Source organism: Podarcis pityusensis (genome assembly GCF_964106645.2).
Source record: "Podarcis pityusensis genome assembly, chromosome: 10".
Classification (NCBI taxonomy): Eukaryota; Metazoa; Chordata; class Lepidosauria; order Squamata; family Lacertidae; genus Podarcis; species Podarcis pityusensis.
Window position 1 is genome coordinate 57,603,595 of NC_138035.1, and position 21,819 is coordinate 57,625,413.

Consider the following 21,819-nt stretch of genomic DNA (forward strand, 5'->3'; position numbering starts at 1 on the left):
TTTCAACTGGGGGGTGAGGTACTGTTTTTGTTTCCTCATGTATTCTTGTGTCTTTCTATTGTAAACTGCCCTATGATCCTCAGATGCAGAGCTGTATAGAAATTAAAAAAACAAAACACTATCATCCTTCAAAATGCACACTGAATTTTGCAATACAGCTATCTAGCCAAGTAACATGTACAAAAGTGCACAAACTGTGGTAAAGAATCCTTAAAGGTACCCCTGCCTGTACGGGCCAGTCTTGACAGACTCTAGGGTTGTGCGCTCATCTCACTCTAGAGGCCGGGAGCCAGTGCTATCCGGAGACACTTCCGGGTCGCGTGGCCAGCGTGACGAAGCCGCTCTGGCGAACTGGCACCAGAGCAGCACACGGAACGCCGTTTACCTTCCCGCTATAAAGCGGTACCTATTTATCTACTTGCACTTAAGGGTGCTTTCGAACTGCTAGGTGGGCAGGAGCTGGGACTGAAAGACGGGAGCTCACCCCGCCGCGGAGATTCGAACCGCCGACCATGCGATCGGCAAGTCCTAGGCGCTGAGGTTTTACCCACAGCGCCACCCGCGTCCCCTAAAGAATCCTTAGAAATGCATATATTCGTGAAAATGACATACAAAAAAATGTATTATTTTAGGGGGAAATTGCTTTGCAAAATTGGTATATTAGGCAAAGTTACAAACAACCATGTGTATTTTAGTACAAATTGACGCAGGTAACCTGGTGAATTTTCATGAAAACTTTTTAAAATTGCAAACTGATGTGGAAATGTGGAGAACTGCTCTTAAGATTCTGAAAGCAAGAAGCTGAATGAAACTATGACTGAGAGACTTGTGCATCCCCAGAAGAAGAAAAAGTCCATAGTTGCAGAGTTGGGACTATGTATGTTTGATTTTTGGTTATGTTTCAGAGCCAGCTAAGTCTGACAGCAGGAACCAGGAAAGAACAGCTTCCCTTGCAACACTCCTCTTAACTGGGGAGTTCTTAATATTGTATTGTCCAATGTATTTTATATGTTATATTACAAAATAATGGCTGAGTGTTAACAAATCATATCTGCACATCTTAATACAGGATTGTGGCACACTCATTCATCCTGAAGAACCCTGTGGCTTGCAACCTCTCTCTGCTGACTACCTGTCAGCCATTTCAGAGCCGCAGTTGAAAACATGTGAAACAGGAGACACAAAAGGTTTGTTCCTGATATATTTCATACAGGTTCAGAAAGGCATCCTGTTCCCACTAGAATGCAGGTTATTTTGCTACAGGGAGCCACATTAAGTGAAAAAAGATCAAGAATGAACCATGAACTTCAAACGCTGATGACACAGCTAGGTTAGGTCAGAACTCTGTGTGCTTCTTGAGAAACAAATGTCTGTTGGATATATAACAATATTTTAATATTGCGAAAAAGTGCACAATTCCTTACTACTCCTAGATATTCCCATTATTATCAAGAAATAAGCTCCCTTGACCACAATGGGTTTTTGCTCCTGAGTCAACATCCATAGGATACTGATGGAAATGAGCTGGTGAAAAAGACTTTTAAAATAGTATTAAAGGAGAGAAGACTCTCTACTTTCATGGTGGCAGCTTAGGATGGGCAAAGCTTTATACAGAATGAGGAAGGCTTTTCTTTGGATACTACAGTGGCAAAACCCTAATCTCCTAAGGAACCAGGAGAGGCAAGTGTCGACAGCAGGAACTTTGTTCAACACTTGTCTAGTGTTGTATAAATTAATTATAAAAAATATAACTTTGCAATGTTTAGAGAAGGGGTCAAAAATCCGTGATTGAGCTCAAGCCTTGCATGGGCAAGTTCTCAGGTTCAGTCCTCGGTATCTCTAGTTGAAAGGATCAGGTAGCAGGTGATAGGAAAAACCTAGGCCTGTTTTCCAAACTTGGGTCTCCAGCTGTTTTTGGACTACAACTCCCATCACCCCTAGCTAGCAGGACCAGTGGTCAGGGATGATGGGAAACCTTGGTCCAGATGGACAAATGATCTGACCTGGTATAAAGTAGGTTCAAATACCCACTGGGTGACCCCTGGGCCAGTCACCATCTTTGAGCCTAACCTAACCCACAGGGCTGTTGTGAGGAGAAAATGGGATGGGGGGGTAATCTATACAGCCTTGAGCTCCTTGGAGGAAAGGCAAATACAGAAATAAGATTCTTACATTATTCTGCCAAGCTTAAAGGTTGTCACATTGAGGTCTTGTCTGGCAGTCAGTGACCAGGCGGTGGGAAGAAATCTGGTCCTAGTCACAGACGCCTCCTCTTAGTAACAGCAAATACAAGTGTGTTTAACAAAAGCCCAGATGAAAACCAAAGTGTGGTTATGTTCTGTTTTTAGGACAATGGATTGTGCCCTGTCTGAGTTGCTCCGACAACAGAACCTGTGATTGGAGGCAGATAACATGGCAGCCGCACGATTGTCAATATCCCATTGTGAACAAGCCAGAGCTCCAACAATGTGTAAAAAACAAAAAGGTAGGCTGTAAATTTGGAACAGAAAAGCTGAAAAGGGATTCAGCTTATCTCAGCACCGAATACATTGTCCTGACATTCTTCGGCATAAGTTTGCAAATGAATATACGCTATTATTAATATATTAAAGTAGCCTTGATTTACTTCAGAATTATCTCCCTGTGACCGTTGCACTTCCATTTCTAATTGGCCTTGACTTGACAGTATTCAGGCATTGAATGAAATACAGTGGTACCTCGGGTTACAGATGCTTTGAGTTACAGACTCTGCTAACCCAGAAATAGTACCTCGGGTTAAGAAATTTGCTTCAGGATGAGAACAGAAATCGTGCGGCAGCAGCGAGAGCTCCCCATTAGCTAAAGTGGTACCTCCGGTTAAGAACAGTTTCAGGTTGAGAATGGACCTCCAGAACGAATTAAGTTCTTAACCCGAGGTTACCACTGTAGGTCCCAGTCACACATTAAGATGTGACATGTTTCAGACAAAGACTAAAACACAATGTACAGTGGTACCTTGGTTCTCAAACTTAATCCGTTCTGGAAGTCCGTTCCAAAACCAAAGCATTCCAAAACCAAGGCATGCTTTCCCATAGAAAGTAATGCAAAATGGATTAATCCATTTCAGACTTTTAAAAACAACTCCTAAAACAACAATTTAACATGAATTTTACTATCTAACGAAACCATTGATCCATAAAATGGAAGCAATAAACAATGTACTGCAGTCACACAATCAAGCAATCAATAGCTGAACTGGGTTCCACACAGTCACACACAAAAAGAGCTGCAAAAAACAAGAACACAAAATAAATAGCAAAAACAGGCAGACCTCAGCGTAACACTCAAAACGGAAGTGTGGCACTCAAATCGGAAGCGTAACACTCAAAATGGAGCATGTTCGGCTTCTGAAAAAAGTTCATAAACACTTACTTCCAGGTTTGCAGTGTTTGGGTTCCAGGTTGTTTGAGTACCAAGGTGTTTGAGAACCAAGGTACCACTGTATTATGGTTGGAGCATAGACACACTTTGCATGCACTCTGTTTCTTTTGCTGGGTATCTAATGCATGGTATTGCTTCTGCCTAATAATCTTAACAAATCTTCTTTCACATTCTTGTGCAGGTCTCAGGCGGACCTCACTAGACTGACTTTTCTTGTAGTGAACATTCTAAGATGGTTGCTTGGAAATGCAATTCTTAATAGGCATGGCTTGACTGTCTAACATTTGACAGAGATCTGTGGCTCAGGTACAATAGCCGGTGGCACAAGTTTTACAAGTAAGTAAAAAAAATAATGTACAGATTTTGCTATATGTTATCCAAATTAAGGAACATTTATTACAATTAAATACACTTAAAAATGAACCCAGCTGTAGGAAAAGGAGCTTTTCTTAAGGAAAGCTAGTTGTGAAGCCTCTCCTGGGACCCTGCAGGATCACTTGCTGAGGAGAGAAAAAATTATTCCTAAAGGAATCCTACTTACAAAGCACCCTATTAGTGCACAGCCCTACACAAACTTCCAGGCTTGCAAGTGGATTCCAGGATTGCAAACATATTTTTTTTTCTGGAGGCAAATATAACACGGAAATTAGCACTAAACTTGCATGTTATTCCGCTAGATTTCTAGAAGTGGCTTTTACGTCACTTGAAAGCTGGAACGTAACACACAAATTAACACACCAATTTCTGCTGTCCAATGAATGCTTGGTCCAATGGGAGCCATTAAATGTGTCCAGGGACTCAGCTATACAGCTGCAAATCAAACGTTTTAAATGCGTTGTAAAGCACGATATACAAATGTGACACTAGATGGTGAGAGTGAGCTATGCCAAATTCAACGTATTTTTCAAAACTTTTTTTAAAAAAACATTTTCACAGCGTTTTTTTATGTGTGTGTAGATTCCACCCAGGAGTGGAGTTTCAGTCTACTGTATCTCTAATAGGTGCTATTGCCTTCATCTGAACCACTCCCCCCCCATTTCCGTGCATGTGACCTTGTCCTTGAATTATTTCTGTCAGTACTAACTCAAGATCACCTGTGGTGACATGAAAGCCACGGATTGGCTGAGACATGAAAAGGGGGAATATATAAATTCCCCAAAGCATTTTTTTTAAAAGAGGGTCTATATAGATTAATGGTGTGTTGGCAAAGTTAATCAGTCATACGTGGAGACTGAAAGGAATTCCGGGTTGAGAAGTTCTTTACTCACTTCCTTTCATATTATATGCAGCAATTTGTCTTTGAAGCCCTTATTAACGCAAACTATGTGAAGGCTATATTACATTTGTTAAATTGTATCCATTTGGGAAATGACATGAGCTTAACAGTGTTGGGGGGGGTGGAATGTGAAAACCAAATAAAAATGGTTTAATTAGTTTTACATCTGTGTCACAAAACCTCATATAAGTTTATGGTTAATTAACTTTTACCGTAATAGTTCAGTGATGTGCTGAAGCATAAAACTTTAATTATTGTACACGTCAACTTTTCAGAAAAAGTTGAAGTGAGGAACAGGTCATGAATAATAAGTAGTTGTTCCGATAACTAGGTATACCTAATTGCACAATTACATTCTAAGTGAAAGGTGATGAAGCATACATATTATTTATTATGGTAAGAAAGCAATTCACATTTTACTGCTGTAATAAAACGCCTTCAGCAATGTATTATTAAGAACACGAAATATTAAAAAGACAATATTTACTAATGGTCTTATAATACACCTGTTTAAACAGGAACTTGTATACTTTTACCTAAATGAGCATTTTGGAATTAAAGGTGCAACCTAAAACTCACTTACCTGGGAGAAAGCTTGAACTCAGTAGGACCTACTTCTGAGTAGATGCGGTTAGATTCTGCTGTAAGTCTCTTAACTGTGACTGATTTATGATACCTGTCTAATTAATTCCATGATTTAATCCCATTTTATAGACATAATGAGATATTTCCATGCTTGGTCCTTGCAGCAAAAAGCACAGACTTCCTTATACACTAGGCAGTTGTCAAATAGTTTAATTTTTAGCTTGTGGTCATTTTCCAACAGAGCTGTCCAGTGCTATAATGCTGGACAATATCTTGACCAAGATCATAATTATTGCACATTCTTTAATTGAAATTGAATGGTAATTAATTGCCATTCTTTCCCACTTGCTTTGTGTTAAGGGCAAAGCACAGTTACAGATCACAAAACATATTCGATTGGGCGGGGGGAATGACTCAACAACAGAGTATTTGCTCTGCTTGCAGAAAATCAGAGGTTCAATCTCTGGGTAGGACTGGGGAAAACTCCTGCCTGAAAGTTTGGCAGGCCAATCCCAGACTATGTAGACTTGGGACTCAGCTATACAGCTGCAAATAAAACGTTTTAAGTGTGCTTTATGGCACTGTGGATTAAACCACAGAGCCTAGGACTTGCCGATCAGAAGGTCAGCAGTTCGAATCCCTGCGACGGGGTGAGCTCCCGTTGCTCGGTCCCTGCTCCTGCCAACCTAGCAGTTCAAAAGCACGTCAAAGTGCAAGTAGATAAATAGGTACCACTCCGGCGGGAAGGCAAATGACGTTTCCATGCGCTGCTCTGGTTCGTCAGAAGCGGCTTAGTCATGCTGGCCACATGCTGTACGCCGGCTCCCTCGGCCAATAAAGTGAGATGAGCGCCGCAACCCCAGAGTCGGCCACGACTGGACCTAATGGTCAGGGGTCCCTTTACCTTTATGTGCAATATACAACGCAACACTAGATGGCGATGGCGAGCCTTATGGAAAATTAAATGTACTTTTAAAAAATGCTTCTTCTTTTTTTTAAAAAAAATAGCATTTTCAGAATGGTTTTTATATGTGCGTAGATTACACCTTGGTATAAGTCAGTTTCCTGTCTTTCTACATAACATGGGTGCTTCTAGCGACTTGTTAGCCTTGCCAGAATTAGAAGTGGAACACAAATACCTACAGATACCTGCAGCAGGCAGGTTGATGTTGTTTGTATGTGGCGTATTTCCCCCCAAGTATTTGAAAGTGGCTGATCCATGTTGTCCACTTGTAACAGGTACTGATTTCTGTTGTTGGCTTCCTACAGATGTTAGTATTGGTTTTAAGGTGCGATTGCGTTTTGTCGCTTTAATGATTTTCTATGTGCAAACGGCCCAGAGGTTATTTATGACAACTGGTGATGTAGAAATTCATTGACTATAAGAAAACAAATAAATAGCCTCTCGGTTGAGCATTTAAGCTGCTTTCGTTCTGCAGATGCCTGCGAACTTGAGAACATGAAATGCTGCAATATGCTTTTTGCCCTTAAAGGTTCTTTTCATTGGCGATTCCACCAACAGAGGGATGATGTATTACTTAATGGAGAGAGTGAACGAGACTCTCCAAGAATGGCAAAAGGCTCATGACATGAAGTTCTATCATAACGTGAACAACGGGGACACTTTTATCAGCTACTCCTATTACCCCCAGTTTTGGATTGATATAAAGCAAAGACCAACTTTCGAAGTGGCTCTCGAGCAGCTGCTACTCAGGTATGATGGAGCGTCTGTTTCCCAACGTATCGTTCCATTTTGGACAGCGATTCACTTGATTCCCTTGCATCCAATGTCTCTATGCTAGCATTTTCTAGCCCATGGGTAGGCAATCTAAGGCCCGGGGGCTGGATCCAGCCCCATCACCTTCTAAATCCAGCCCACGGACGGTCCAGGAATCAGCGTGTTTTTACATAAGTAGAATGTATGCTTTTATATAAAATGCATCTCTGGGTTATTTGTGGGGCATTCATAATTTTTTTCAAAATATAGTCCGGCCACCCACAAGGTCTGAGGGGCAGTGGACCGGCCCCCTGCTGAAAAAGTTTGCTGACCCCTGCTCTAGCCACAAGAGGGAAGGAATTATTGAGAGGTTCTAAGTCTCTTGGAGACGCTTTATGCAATTCTTGTATTGATGAGAAGGAATTACTACTTAGGGTGCCAACTATAGGGGGCGGAAGGGGCTTTGGCCCCCTCAATATTTGTGGGCAGGAAGCTGAGCCCCCTAATTTTTTTTTTTTTGAGGGGGCTGCCACCCCCTGCTACCAGGCAAGCACTGGCAAGCATTAGCGTATATCCGTGGGATGTTCGGAAGATCACCCTCCATGCACCCCATCCCCCACTGCCAACACAAGCGCATTGGTGGGACACATCACATGATGTTGGGACCCCTCAATGGGGGTGGGGGCAAGTTGGCAGCCCTGATTACTATAATGCAGAGCTTCAGTAACTGCCTCTAGGTCTTCATTATTATTTTAATTTATTGAATTTATATTCCGCCCTATACCCGGGGGTCTCAGGGCGGTTCGCAGAAAAGATCACAACATATATAATCAGAATAAAAACAACAACCCAATAACAAGCCCCATTTTAGAACAACAAGCCCCATTTTAGAAGGGCATAGAATGTACAGGGCACAGACCTACATTGGCTCCCAGTACGTTTCCGAGCACAATTCGAAGTGTTGGTGCTGACCTTTAAAGCTCTAAACGGCCTCGGCCCAGTATACCTGAAGGAGCGTCTCCACCCCCATTGTTCTGCCCGGATGCTGAGGTCCAGTGCTGAGGGCCTTCTGGCGGTTCCCTCATTGCAAGAAGTAAGGTTACAAGGAACCAGGCAGAGGGCCTTCTCGGTAGTGGCACCCGCCCTGTGGAACACCCTCCCACCAGATGTCAAAGAGAAAAACAACTACCAGACTTATAGAAGACATCTGAAGGCAGCCCTCTTTAGGGAGGCTTTTAATGTTTAACAGACCACTGTATTTTAATACTTTGTTGGAAGCCACCCAGAGTCGCTGGGGAAACCCAGCCAGATGGGTGGGGTATAAATAATAAATTCTATTCTATTCTATTCTATTCTAAATCAAAGCAAATCAGTCAAAGGCCTGGTTAAAAAGGAACATTTTTGCCTGGCGCCTAAAGGTGTATAATGTAGGCTCCAGGCAAACTTCCCTAAGGAGAGCATTCCACAGATGGGGAGCCACTGCAGAAAAGGCCCGTTCTCATGTTGCCACCCTCCAGACCTCTCAAGTAGGAGGCACACGAAGGAGGGTCTCAGAAGATGATCTCGGGGTCTGAGTAGGTTCATATGGAAACAGGCGGTCCTTGAGGTATTGCGGTCCTGAGCCGTACATCACACTCTGCCTCTTAGTGATGTATCATCTGACACAGATTTCTTCTTCTTCATGCCCCCCTTTTGTCAGTAGTATTCCATGGGTATTGTGAAGAGGTCACCCTGTAACCTCCTTCGAATTCCAGTGCAATGCCGATATCTTGGCACAAAGCTGAAATTCTCTTCCCTGACAATGTGTGTGTGTGCTGCCTTTGCCAAATGTATATCTAGATTTGTGCAAAGTGAAAACGAGAAAAAGTATAAATACTTAATATGTCTCTAATTTCTTTAAGCTTATGTAACTTTAAATGACATCAGCCGTTTGTGGCCAGGAATGGCCTGTAGGGTTGGCTGAAGTGAACGCTTGCCATCTGTTCTGATTCTGCGGCAGGGTATATTTTGCAGTTTTGGCTTTCTTCTTTATTCCAGATCACAGCCGCTAGAGAACACAGACCAGACTATATTAGTTGTCGGTGGTGTCCAATGGCTCAATTTCAACCACTTACATATTATTCAAAAAGTGCTGAAGCGGTAAGTGTCCACGCTACAGTCTTTCGTTGCTGTTCTTACACCAAACTGTAAAATAACTTCCACTTCAGTTCACATGGTGACTTCTCCATTCCTAGGAGGTTTTCTGGCAGTCATCGTCACAGAGCCCATTCTTCCAGAGGATTTCAATACCTTTTCTAGTGCTTTGTGCAGTGGTATAGCATGGGGGGAGGCCATAGGAGCAGTTGCCCTGGGCGCAAAATTGTTAGGGGTGCAAAATTTCAACACCCCGTACAGCTGTATGCTTCAGTTGAAAATGGGTGTCTACATGCGAACCGGGAAGTGACCTCTTCTAGGGTTGCCATATTTCAAACAGCGAAAATCTGGTGAGAAAAGTTGTTGAGCTCTTTTTTTGCCCAAAGTTGTTGGACGTTGCTGCAGTATTCTGGGAAAATCAGGACATATGCCAACCTTCCCTCTCCATACAACAGAACAACTCTTCTTTTATCAGCTCTAGGGCTGTGATCTGCTGGGTGATGGGGATGCCGTTAGACAGTGGAATGTGCATACGTACCCCCTTAATGTGGCCCCGGACACTGGCAACCCATTCTATGTCACTGCCTCCATCTCTGTCCTCTTGCAAGTTTCATTTTTAGCTTGTGAATTTTGAAATGGCATGCATTTCTTTTGTATTAGGGCATGTCTTTTAAAAAAATAAATAAATAAAATTATTAGACAATTTCAACAGAACAAATTATCAATCCAAATAATCAATTACATTATTTTCCCCCTTTTTATTCCCCCTCCCCATCCCTCCCTCTCCCCCTCATCAAAGACTTCCCTCAGCTCACCTCTCTGATTTGTTTGAATACATTATTCTCTGCATGTTAAAGTTTGTACATATCATTACCTTATCTGTCATATATTCTATTAATAAATTTGTGGATTTTTATTCAAAACCTGCCAAGGAGTCCATGTCATTTTGGTGTGTTTTTTAATAGCTTGTAAAGTTACGATTGTCCTTCTCACGTAGTTTATGTGTCAACTTTGCCAACTCTGCATAAGTCATCAGTTTTTTGTATTTGGGCATGTTTTCATTTGTCAGTGCTTTGTTACTGTTGTAAGCCATTTTGAGCTCACTTTGGTTGCTGGGAAGGTGTCACACAAATACCAGACAGATTCCAATAAAAAAAACCCTACTCACCAACATGAGCTACAATTCACTGACAAAACATGATCCGGAATGTATCGTGGGGATAGCCAAGGGCTCGCGAACCCTGTGCTAAACTTTTGATAGCTCATATCCTCGGTATCAAACTGGCTGCTCCCAGAAAAAACAAACATCATTTTATCTGATTCTGCATTGTATGGGACATTATACGAAATGGAGACAAAAGTAATAAGTGTTTATGGTGTTTATGGAGACTAAAGTAAGAGGTGTTTAGGGAAGCTTGTAATGTTTAATAGACTATTGTATTTTAATATTCTGTTGGAAGCCGCCCAGAGTGGCTGGGGAAACCCAGCCAAATGGGCGGTGTATAAATAATAAATTATTATTATTATTATTATTATTATTATTATTATTATTATTCAGTTTTATGGATCTGTAAATAAAATGTGTGTGTTTTATTTCATTTGATCCACAGGGCCAATCTGTCAAATATCCTGGTAGTGATAAAATCCCTGGGAATGGGCTTTCACCTGCCAGTGGATGGAGTGCATTTCTTGTCACCAGTAGGTTACATTTTTTTCTCCGTTAGGATGGTTTTGCAATTTTATTTTGTTTGACACATTGTTCCTCAGAAGCATGGTGGGGCACGTTCCTGTCGAGCACAGCTGTTATGCCTGTACAACATTATATTTTGCCAGGTTATGTGATGTGCCTCATCCTAAACACGTAGAATTGTACAACTGTAGAGTTGGAAGGGACCACAAGGGTCATCTAGTCCAACCCCCTGCAACGTAGGAATCTTTTTGCCCAATGTGGGGCTTGAACCCACAACCCTGAGATTAAGAGTCTCCTGCTCTACTTACTGAACTAGATGGTGCTGCATGTACCATACAGCGGTACCTTGGTTGTCGGATGGCTTGGCTCTCGAACAAATCGGCTCCCAAACACTGCAAACCTGTGTTCCGGTTTGTGAACCTTTTTCGGAAGCTGAACGTCCGACGTGGCTTCTGCGACTTCCTGCAGCCAAGCGGAAGCTGCGCCTTGGTTTTTGAATTGTTTCGGGAGTCGAAAGGACTCCCAGAACGGATTAAGTTTGACAACCAAGGTACCACTGTACCTTAATTTTATTTTATTTTATTTTTAACTGTATATCTTATATCTTTATTGTTTTAAAATAGATAAATTTATGCCAGGAAAGCAAACAAACCAACAGACAAACATACAGTCAAATAAACAAACTATAAATTGACAAACAGACAGTAGCAGCACTGTACCTTAATTTTAACGAGGCTCCCTAAATTGGCTTTAAATCCAAACACTTGGCCAGAAGGAGTTAATGTTTGGCCTGGTTTGGAAGCCCTTTCCCTTAAATCCTGATGAGCAACCTCTCTATGAATATTCAGTGATTAAAGAAATGTACTTTGCACCTGCCTAGAGGCCCATTCATATTTTCTGACATCAAGTGTTTCAGAGTTGAGCCTTGGCATTGAAAACAGGTTCTAGGGATAGTTCGTATCCACAATTTAAGCCCCTTCATCCATTCTGTCAACCACCAAAATAAAAACATGTTTATACAGTACCATACAATTATTATCATCTATGGCTTTCAGGCTATGTACCATCTATGCATTTGTTACTGCAGAACAGCTTTACATACCAAATGTATTAAATCTATTCTCCCAGAGCTTTGGCTAATTAAACAGACTGTGGCCTTTTAAACTGCCAGGGGTGGGCATGGCTTTTGTTTGTTACTATGGTATGTATTGTTGTGTTTTTATGTTGTAAACCACCTGTGATCATCGGATTAAGAAATCAATCAATTAAATAAATAAAATATAAAAATAATAAAAATAAAAATAAACCAAATAAATAACATAATAAAATAATAAATATATAAAAATGGAAAATTGTTTAAATGCATGCAATGTGGTGTGGTAGAATTCTGTTTCTCTTCCCAAACTACCATACCGGAGCACAGCACTTTTTGCATCTTCTCATTTGTGCACATCTGTAAGTTTGGGGTTCAGTTATTTAAAAAGGTGTAACATCTAAGGGACACAATATTTCCCCCTCTGTTCCTCCCTCTCTTTTGAAGAAATACATGTTTGAGCTTAACTATTTGCTGGGGGAAACACTGATCAAATAACTCAAGAATTAAGGTTATATTTTCTCCAGCCCAACGCCTGTACATAATATCCATATGCTTACTGTCCCAATGAAAGCATGTCTTGATTTAACCAAAAGCTGGATAAATGAGATAATATGAGATGACTTGATTTCAATTGCAGGCCGAAGTGCGAGGTCTGTGGAAGGAAAACCAAGCAATTTTGAACACTGCAAAGCAATATGGCTACGAAGTGGTTGATACTTTTATTCTTACTATGGGACGGTACAAGGAGTTTTTGCAAGGGAAGTGTGGGTGCCATTTTCACGAGGTAATTGCTTGTCATTTAATCCTTGACGCGAGCCAAGGGTGCCCATGCCAAAGCAAGATTGGGGAGCAATAACGGGGGGCGGGCTAAACAAGGCCACAACATTACAGTGGTACCTCGGGTTAAGTACTTAATTCATTCTGGAGGTCCGTTCTTAACCTGAAACTGTTCTTAACCTGAGGTACCACTTTAGCTAATGGGGCCTCCTGCTCCTGCCGCACCGCCGGAGCACGATTTCTGTTCTCATCCTGAAGCAAAGTTCTTAACCTGAGGTAATATTTCTGGGTTAGCGGAGTCTATAACCTGTAGTGTCTGTAACCTGTAGCGTATGTAACCTGAGGTACCACTGTATTGTGAATAGAGCACCTCTAGTTTGCCATGGCCTTCGGACGTCCCAACTGCTGTCCGAACTAACCCTAAACTGCTTTTGTGGATCCCGCTAGCAAGCTGGGAGTATGGACATTGGCTTTGCCCCACCCTGCACCCCAACTGGGGCAGATGTTTTTCAGCACCCATCCAAGAGCCACATGGCTCCCTCCTGCCCCCTGCTGGAACGGTGGTGCCGAGGGGGCCTTGAGACAATTAGAGGGCTATATTTTTGTCAAGTGAGAGATTTACCTAGACAGCATCTTAAAAAACAGAAACATCACCTTGCCAACAAAGGTCCGTATAGTTAAAGCTATGGTTTTCCCAGTAGTGATGTATGGAAGTGAGAGCTGGACCATAAAGAAGGTTGATCGCTGAAGAATTGATGCTTTTGAATTCTGGTGCTGGAGGAGACTCTTGAGAGTCCCATGGACTGCAAGAAGATCAAACCTATCCATTCTTAAGGAAATCAGCCCTGAGTGCTCACTGGAAGGACAGATCGTGAAGCTGAGACTCCAATACTTTGGCCACCTCATGAGAAGAGAAGACTCTCTGGAAAAGACCCTAATGTTGGGAAAGATGGAGGGCACAAGGAGAAGGGGACTACAGAGGACGAGATGGTTGGACAGTGTTCTCGAAGCTACCAGCATGAGTTTGACCAAACTGTGGGAGGCAGTGGAAGACAGGAGTGCCTGGCGTGCTCTGGTCCATGGGGTCACGAAGAGTTGGACACAACTAAACGACTAAACAACAACATTTTGTCAAGCTTTGGTGCAAAGATTTGCAATGCAAGCACACCGAGGCAACCCACACTAGGGCTTCAGACGTTATGCTGCATCCCTGAATGCACTTACTAGTAAGCCCCGTTGGCTTTCACATGAGTAAACACGCATAGAAATGCAGAATGCGGGACAAGGGATGGAGAGTTTGTGTTTGTGCTCATTGAACTGAGAAGGCGCATTGAGAGATTCTGTCAGCACCGGGCTGATCTGTATCTCGATCTGCAGATCCCTACAGCAGACCTCTCTATCCACATGCATTTACACACTTCTTTCCCTCGGCAGGTGCTAATCGCAAAGAGATTTGAGATTTCCCCAAAGATACCATTTAAAGTGCATTAAGCAATCTCTCTGCGTACATTACAGCACTTTGCTTGCAATCAGAAATAGCTGGTGGGCAGTCCCCCCTTGTAATATTATCTGGTCTTTTATGGTCCTGCTAAATATTAAGCTGGGTAAAATGTCATTCCAACAGTTTTACTCAGGGAGAAAAGAATAATGCTTTCAAGGGCAGATATGACACACTTCAGGGTTACATCTCCATATTGGATTTGGTTCATACTTGTACACAGTATACCATGCTCCATAATAAAGACCTTAATTATGCTAGATGGCACCAAATTGGTCATGGAACCTGACCTCTTGGGGGGGGGGGATCAGTTTATTGTGGCAAACTGTGCTCCTGGCCCTCAAACAATGTCTGGAGAATAGAACATTCCCTCAAGAAGACAAAAGTTGGCCATCTCTTAAACTGCCATTTTTGTTGTTGTTTAGTCGTTTAGTCGTGTCCGACTCTTCGTGACCCCATGGACCAGAGCACACCAGGCACTTCTGTCTTCCACTGCCTCCCGCAGTTTGGTCAAACTCATGCTGGTAGCTTTGAGAACACTGTCCAACCATCTCGTCCTCTGTCGTCCCCTTCTCCTTGTGCCCTCCATCTTTCCCAACATCAGGGTCTTTTCCAGGGAGTCTTCTCTTTTCATGAGGTGGCCAAAGTATTGGAGCCTCAGCTTCAGGATCTGTCCTTCCAGTGAGCACTCAGGGCTGGTTTCTTTCAGAATGGATAGGTTTGATCTTCTTGCAGTCCATGGGACTCTCAAGAGTCTCCTCCAGCACCATAATTCAAAAGCATCAATTCTTTGGCGATCAGCCTTCTTTATGGTCCAGCTCTCACTTCCATACATCACTACTGGGAAAACTGCCACTACTGGGAAAACTGCCATTTAGCCCATCTAAAAGACATGGAAAGTACCTTCAACATTTAAGGCTGATCCCCTGATATTTTTGAGGAATGCCTTTCCATCTGCGCAAGTTAGAATACCCACTGCCAGCTGATCGCCTCTATCCTGCCAAGCCCCATGTTGTCATCCCCAAAAGCTGCTCCTGAGAGTTTGGGGGCCCTCTGGAACAGTATGGGAGAAAGCAGGGGGCTGCTTTGAAAATCTGGACACAAAAGTTTGAGCTTCAGGCAAAGCTGTTGAAATTTGCCAAAATCTACACTTCCAACATGGGCTGCCATACGTTTGGGTTTTACCGGACATTTCAGCGATTTCTGCCAGGATGCTGTTTATGAGGGCCGAATACCAGCTATGTCTGGGAAATGTAGATTGGACCCTGATTTGTGCTAATGGAAGCCCTTTTTTGCTGAGGCAAGCGTCTCCATTGGATACAAACCTCAGAGTTAACATATCATGGAACCACTCTGCTTCTTAGAGGAGCCTCAATGGGATAGCACTTCAAAGCACATCAACATATTGTTTTGTCTGGAGCTGATGCGCTGAAATGAAAGGAAGAGGAGAAGCAGCTGCGTCAGCTGGTTTGGTTTCAGGTGTTTGACTTCAACCAGAATGATCCCTGCTGTGAAAAGCAGGACGGTGCACTCGGAGATTATCAGTCATGGAGCATTTCAAAATGAAACAGTTGAAGAATTAGAGGAGGCAGGTCAATCTGCAGTCACGTCAAAATGCTCAAGTTGTTCAGAAGTGAAAAGCGATCGCGGTGGCGGTCTCTGAGCCCTGAAGCTCAAGCAGGGCTTGACAACACGGGCGATGATGTTCCATGCTTCAAAATTATCACGAACCGTTTTGTAGATGGCGGCGCATGCAGACGCTGCGGCTGAGAGCTCCCTGGAGGGGAGTCAGGGTTTGTTAGGACGAATTATTTATAGCCGATATGAAATGCTGTTATATACGAAGCTTGGATCCTAGAACAATAGGCAAGTGGGATCCTAAAATGCAACAACTGATTGGCTTACAGGAGAAGACCAATCAGGCTCCAGGAAGAAGTTAATCAGCCTATGAGGCTAATCCAAAATAAAGCAGAAATAGAATCTAGCTATCCCTCCGCAATTCATCCATAGCTTAAATGGGTGCTGCATTCTGTTACCCTGAAGCACCCGTATGAAAGTTTCACAAGCACATTTTCTTTCTTTTTCAGGTGGTGAAATCTAAAGCTTCTGAAGGAAGCTCTCCCATGGCAATGATGTTATCGAGGCCCTATGCTCTGGGCAAATTTTTCAACAGCCAAAGCAACCTGATGAAACTGCAAACCTACGCCTCAAATTCTCAGTCCCCTTATCACGTGCGAGGTCCAATAAACCAGGTGTATTCAGAAATCCTCCTCAGCCGCATTTGTGCAAATGACAGGAAGGTTCTTGGAATGTAACTTTGCTTGGCTGAAGTGCCTGGTTCCAGCCTCCTCTCTTTCCCATGTGGCGATACACAGGCCATACCAGATTTGGATTTTATTTTTTTACACACTTCTCTGAGCGGCTGAACATACCAGCATAACTCAAGACATGTGGCACTTTCCACAAAGCCTTATAAAATCAAGATGTGTCCACACGTGTCTGTGGTTTCAGAATGGGAGACAGAGAAGCACGAGAAATGGCAGTGAGGGCAAAGGGAGGGGGAGACGTTACTTGAAATATTGCCAAATGTTTAAACAGTTGTAAGCTAAGTAAATGTAATGTTATATAGGATGTGATATATGTTGCTCAAGTTTAGGTACAGATTAGAATGCTATATTGCTGGTGAAACAAATCTCATTCCATTTTGAAGAGTTTTATGGCATAGCAAAATAGTAGTACAAGAATATGCACTTAAGAACAGGTACCACATCTTCATCTATAGAACCAGATGTCCATTTCTAGCTTTTGCACTTAGGTAATGATGGCAAACAGGTCCTGTAGTCCTAAGGGCCAACGCAGACACAACATGGGAGTGCCATGACTGGAGATCGTGAAATCATTTTCTTGTCCAAATTACCCTGTAGGCAGGTTGCTTTAGATCTGAGCTGCAAGTTAACTTAACCTCCCTATTGCAGCACTAATTAAAATTGCACACATGTCCCACAGCTGTTTTTTGAACAAGAAAATGACCTCCAATCACATCACGTCGAGTTTAGCCCTAAATATGTTGTTTCATACCTCTTGGTCCTCCTTAATTTATGAACTATTCTTGGATGTGAGACAAGAACTTCTCCAAATACCCGCAAGTGTGCAGCCATGGAGAAGCCACTCGTGCTATTGGAGCTTTACAACAAATTTTTTTTAAAGGGAGCAGAGACTTGGCACGTTTTGGATTGCACAATAGCTAATACAAGGTGTGACCAGAAAGTTTGGTGAATGGTCACAGAAATCGGACAGCGAGAAATATTCTAACATACAATTGGCATCAGAAACCCACGAAATGCTCACAATTGTGTACAGAGATGAAGCTGTAACTCAAAAGACAGTGGAGTGGTTTAAGTGTTTCCGTGAAGGGCGGCAAACCATCGAAGATGACCCTCCGTCTGGCAGACCGTCGACAAGCAGAATGGCTGCAAATGTCAACAGAGTTTGTGAGTTATTGATGCTGGATCGGTGCTTGTCCGTCTGAAAAATGGCAGAAGAATTGCATATTCCACGTGAAATTGTTACTGAGGTTACTGAGTTGTCCTACCCTCCATATTCTCCCCACCAGATCTGGCCCCACCAGATTTATTTCTTTTTCCAAAACTGAAATCTGCACTGAAAGGGCACAGATTTTCCAACATTTCACACCTCCAAGCTGCTGTGACGAGGGATCTGAAAGCAGTACGAAAAGAGGACTTCTCCAGAAGTTTCCAACAGTTCTACAAACATTGTCAATGGTGCATTGTATCAGAGAGGGCCTACTTTGAAGGCCTGTAAGGTATGTAAGTTCGAATATTTCTCGCTGTCCGATTTCTGTGGCCATTCACCGAACTTTTCGGTCACACCTTGTAGCAAAGATTTACCAAAGCCACCTAGTGAGTTAGTGCCTGATACCAAGTTTGGACAGAGGACTTTCTGGCTGAGCCATCACAATACATCAACTCTCTGTTTTGCTTATGACTGTGACTTCCTGTGCTATATCAGAAGTCGCTCCCAAAGGTCAGAGGCAGCATGGCGGATGCTTCCAGCACCCAAAAATTACAGGCAGAGCTTGTTGAACTGATCTTTGGACCCCTGCTATGAGTCAGAAGCTCCATAGATTGCATGTGCAATTTCTCATAGAGTTCTGGAAAACCCTAAGTGGCAGCCTCCCCTCATCCAGCCAAGTATGTGCCACCAACCATCACACCTATAAAATGAAGGGACAATTTCCACATTTCCCAGTGGATGACCTCAGAATTTGCACATATAATAAGCCCTGCCCTTATTTGCATTCTGTTTGCAAGCTCAGCATTTCCCTCTCAATGTAGGCTTTAAAGAAATGAATACATATTTGTCGCAGAAATAATTCATACATTGACTCCAGCATGAAAGATGCTGCAGCAGGGCCAAAGGTATGTTTGTGGGGGGAGAGCAGGCCTGTTTTATTGTACAGTCTTAAAAATCACTACCTTTTATCTTTAGATTTCTGAATATTAATTCTGATTGTGTTCTTTATATATATTTTTTCTTTTCTACATTATGTGGTTTCTTGTGACTGGGTTTTCTTGCAATGGAAGCAAAAACTTAGAGAGGGTTGCTTGTACAAAGATGTTTATATTCATAGTAAAATTAAAGTGGGACTCGGGTTCCTTTTTTATTAAGGATGGATTTTGGTTGTGTTATAGTTCCTGCTGGCAAATGTGCAATGCAGTTTCTGCATAATCACCATTGTATGGTTTTCCTATGCTGTAGTACATTGTGTTTGATTTTCCTCAGATGCTGCTGTTTCGAAAGCGACCCAGGCTATATTTTTATACGTATATTTTTATATGAAGTTATCACTATAGCATGAAAGCCCACTGACATTTAATGTAATAATTAGTGTGGACCAGATATTTTCATATGCAGTTGCTCATCAGTGATAAAAGTAAACGTGTAGAAAAGGAGTTTGATCAGTGTATTATGTGGTACAAGACTTCCATGAGATATTATTTCTTTGTTTGATGTGAAGAGATCAGGAGAAAGTATCCCTTTATTGTGTGCTGTCTTCATCATGACCAATTATAGAATACATTGAGGTACTCAGTTTTTAAATTTCAAAATTTTCTCTTGCATAACCAATGAACTGAAATGATGTAGAAGTATTTCATTGGCAATAGCTCACAATGAAGTTATGAAGTTGTGCCTTTAGTCACTAGTTCCCTGAAACCATTCAACTAACACAGGGTTGCCATATTTCCAAAATTTCCCAGACATATATGGCATTCGGCCATCGGAAACACTGTCCGGGTAGAAATTGCTGAAATGTCTGAGAAAATCCACATATATGGCAACCCATGTCGGAAGTGTCGATTTTGATGAATTCCCTTCAAAATATCTTTAAAACTTCATTATTATTATTTTAGATTGGGGGGGGAATTGTGTCTGGATTTTCACTTTTCAAAATATGGCAACTAACTTCTAACACTTCTTCTTGGGTAAACGACTTTTCCAAATTATTCCACAGTGAATTAGCACAATCTGGTGTGACCAAAGAGTCAATTTGCACGTGGGCGAAGCAGTCGTTTCACCAAAACAGCTCACAGTTATTTCAATGACTTCAGGAACACTTTTTTCCATAGTTAGTGGAAGCAAAATGTTAAGACATGAGCTTTGCCTCTGTGCATCTGCACCTTCTGCCTGGTTAATGGTAGCTGATATGAATTTTGCATACTTTTTGCTTGGTACAATCTGTGCCACTTTTGATGGGAATAGGGTCCTGCAAGCTTTCAAGGAAAGGTGATCCCTTCCACTCCTCGAAAAATCATTGCTGATTAGAGAGGGCTTTGTCAGTCTCAGGCCTGTGTCTAATCTTCCAAACAACTTAAGGTATTCGCGGATGAAATATCTGCTCTCAATCCATTTGTCCAACTTTTGAGCTGGTTGTGACACAGAGACAGGTTTAGCAGCCTAGGTGGATGAACTGTGCTTCCAGACTGATAGGGGAATAATTATCCTAGCCACAACACAGTGCACAGCTTTGGCATGGCATGGGGTGGTGGTCCTGCTATCAGTGGGTCCGACTGCTAGCCAATGTTCACATATGAGGAATTAGCTGGAATGTCTTGCCCACTGTGGCATGTGCTGATACATCCCTCTAGGAACCTGGGGGTTCAGCAACCTAATTCCCCTCCCCGAGCTAGGGCTGCAGGCATAGGTGCCACCACAAGATCCATTAAGTGGGGCACCCATTACCTGGTTAACCCAGCTATAGATGCTGCCCAATGCCTCTCCCACAATTACCAAGTTGAGACAATAAATGTTAATAGTCCCAACCCCTGCACTGCAATGAGAAAGGCAAAATCACAGATCCAGTTGTGCTAGTGACTAAAATTTCTTCCCAGCCCTGTTAACCATGGGCTGACCACTGTCCAGAGCCATGCACTTTATGGAAACCTGCCAAGTGGCAAAATCTGGAAAGCAAGGAAATGAGGGATGGCAGAGACGTTGCTGACCAAACTGTTGGAGACCCATAGCCAGGGCTGTACGCATAGTCCAGGAGGGGACCAGAGGAGAGCAGTCTTCTCTCTGGCCAACTTTGCTGGCCCCATCTCTAGTCCTAAAAGATCTATATTGGCTCCCAGTACGTTTCCGAGCACAATTCAAAGTGTTGGTGCTGACGTTTAAAGCCCTAAAAGGCCTTGGCCCAGTATACCTGAAGGAGTGTCTCCACCCCCATCCGGACACAGAGGTCCAGCTCTGAAGGCCTTCTGGTGGTTCCCTCCCTGTGAGAAGTGAGGTTAAAGCAAACCAAGCAGAGGGCCTTCTTGGTAGTGGCACCCACCCTGTGGAACGCCCTCCCATCGGATGTCAAGGAAATAAACAACTATCTGACTTTTAGAAGACATCTGAAGACAGCCCTGTATTGGGAAGTTTTTAATGTTTGATGTTTTATCGTGTTTCAAATATTTTGTTGGGAGCTGCCCAGAGTGGCTGGGGAAACCCACCTAGATGGGCAGGGTATAAATAATAAATTATTATTATTATTTCAGGAGGTCAATCAGGGCTTTTGATTGGTCAGCCAAGGCAGGTTGGCAGCATGAGAGACGCCTCGCAGCCACATCGTAACATGCTAGGGAACTTGCTTCCTCCTGCAAATTGGGATCCTCAGTGAAGACAGAGACCTAAGACTTGTATTAGATGGAGTTTAGCCAACGTTCGCTGTTCTGCACCATTTACCAGAAGTGTGCAATCAGTAACATTACCCAAATGGGGATGAAGGAAAAATTACCCTTGAAACACGCTCCTACTTAACTCCAAAAGTTAGTGATTAATTGAGAGCAAGAGAATGCTGTTCCAAGTGAAATGAAACCATTGAATCCGGTGGGGTAAACCTTAGCCAAATCCCAACAAGGAAGGCAAAAATTAATTTCATGAATGTGTCCTACAGTGACTTGTTTGTATATCCATGTGCTTGCCAAATGTTATACCATACATTATAGTTTCTTTATGAACTCACATATTCAGTATTTTCAATGGGACACCTTTTTTTTTAAGAACACAGGAAAAGAGATTTATGGCACTGCTTGCTGCTACTAAGATCTGCAATTGCATACAGCGT

At 42.6% G+C, this 21,819-nt stretch overlaps 1 protein-coding gene and 1 long non-coding RNA gene across 2 annotated transcripts in view; one reads left to right on the forward strand and one right to left on the reverse strand.

Moving 5' to 3' along the window:
- CPED1 (cadherin like and PC-esterase domain containing 1) overlaps positions 1-17,392 on the forward strand; it is a 135,190-nt gene extending 117,798 nt beyond the window's left edge. Inside the window, exons 18-24 of the mRNA XM_081023526.1 lie at positions 1,070-1,187; positions 2,349-2,485; positions 6,775-6,995; positions 9,036-9,137; positions 10,742-10,829; positions 12,555-12,701; positions 16,280-17,392. Coding sequence (XP_080879652.1) covers positions 1,070-1,187; positions 2,349-2,485; positions 6,775-6,995; positions 9,036-9,137; positions 10,742-10,829; positions 12,555-12,701; positions 16,280-16,507 — 1,041 coding nt within the window. The 3' untranslated portion in view covers positions 16,508-17,392. The remainder of the gene's footprint in view (positions 1-1,069; positions 1,188-2,348; positions 2,486-6,774; positions 6,996-9,035; positions 9,138-10,741; positions 10,830-12,554; positions 12,702-16,279) is intronic.
- Positions 17,393-18,795: 1,403 nt separating this feature from the next.
- On the reverse strand, positions 18,796-21,286 carry LOC308486729. The gene is made up of 2 exons (XR_013991234.1): positions 20,627-21,286; positions 18,796-20,594 (listed from the first exon to the last, which is right to left on the reverse strand). It is a non-coding gene; the product is annotated as an uncharacterized lncRNA (long non-coding RNA).
- Positions 21,287-21,819: the final 533 nt, after the last annotated feature.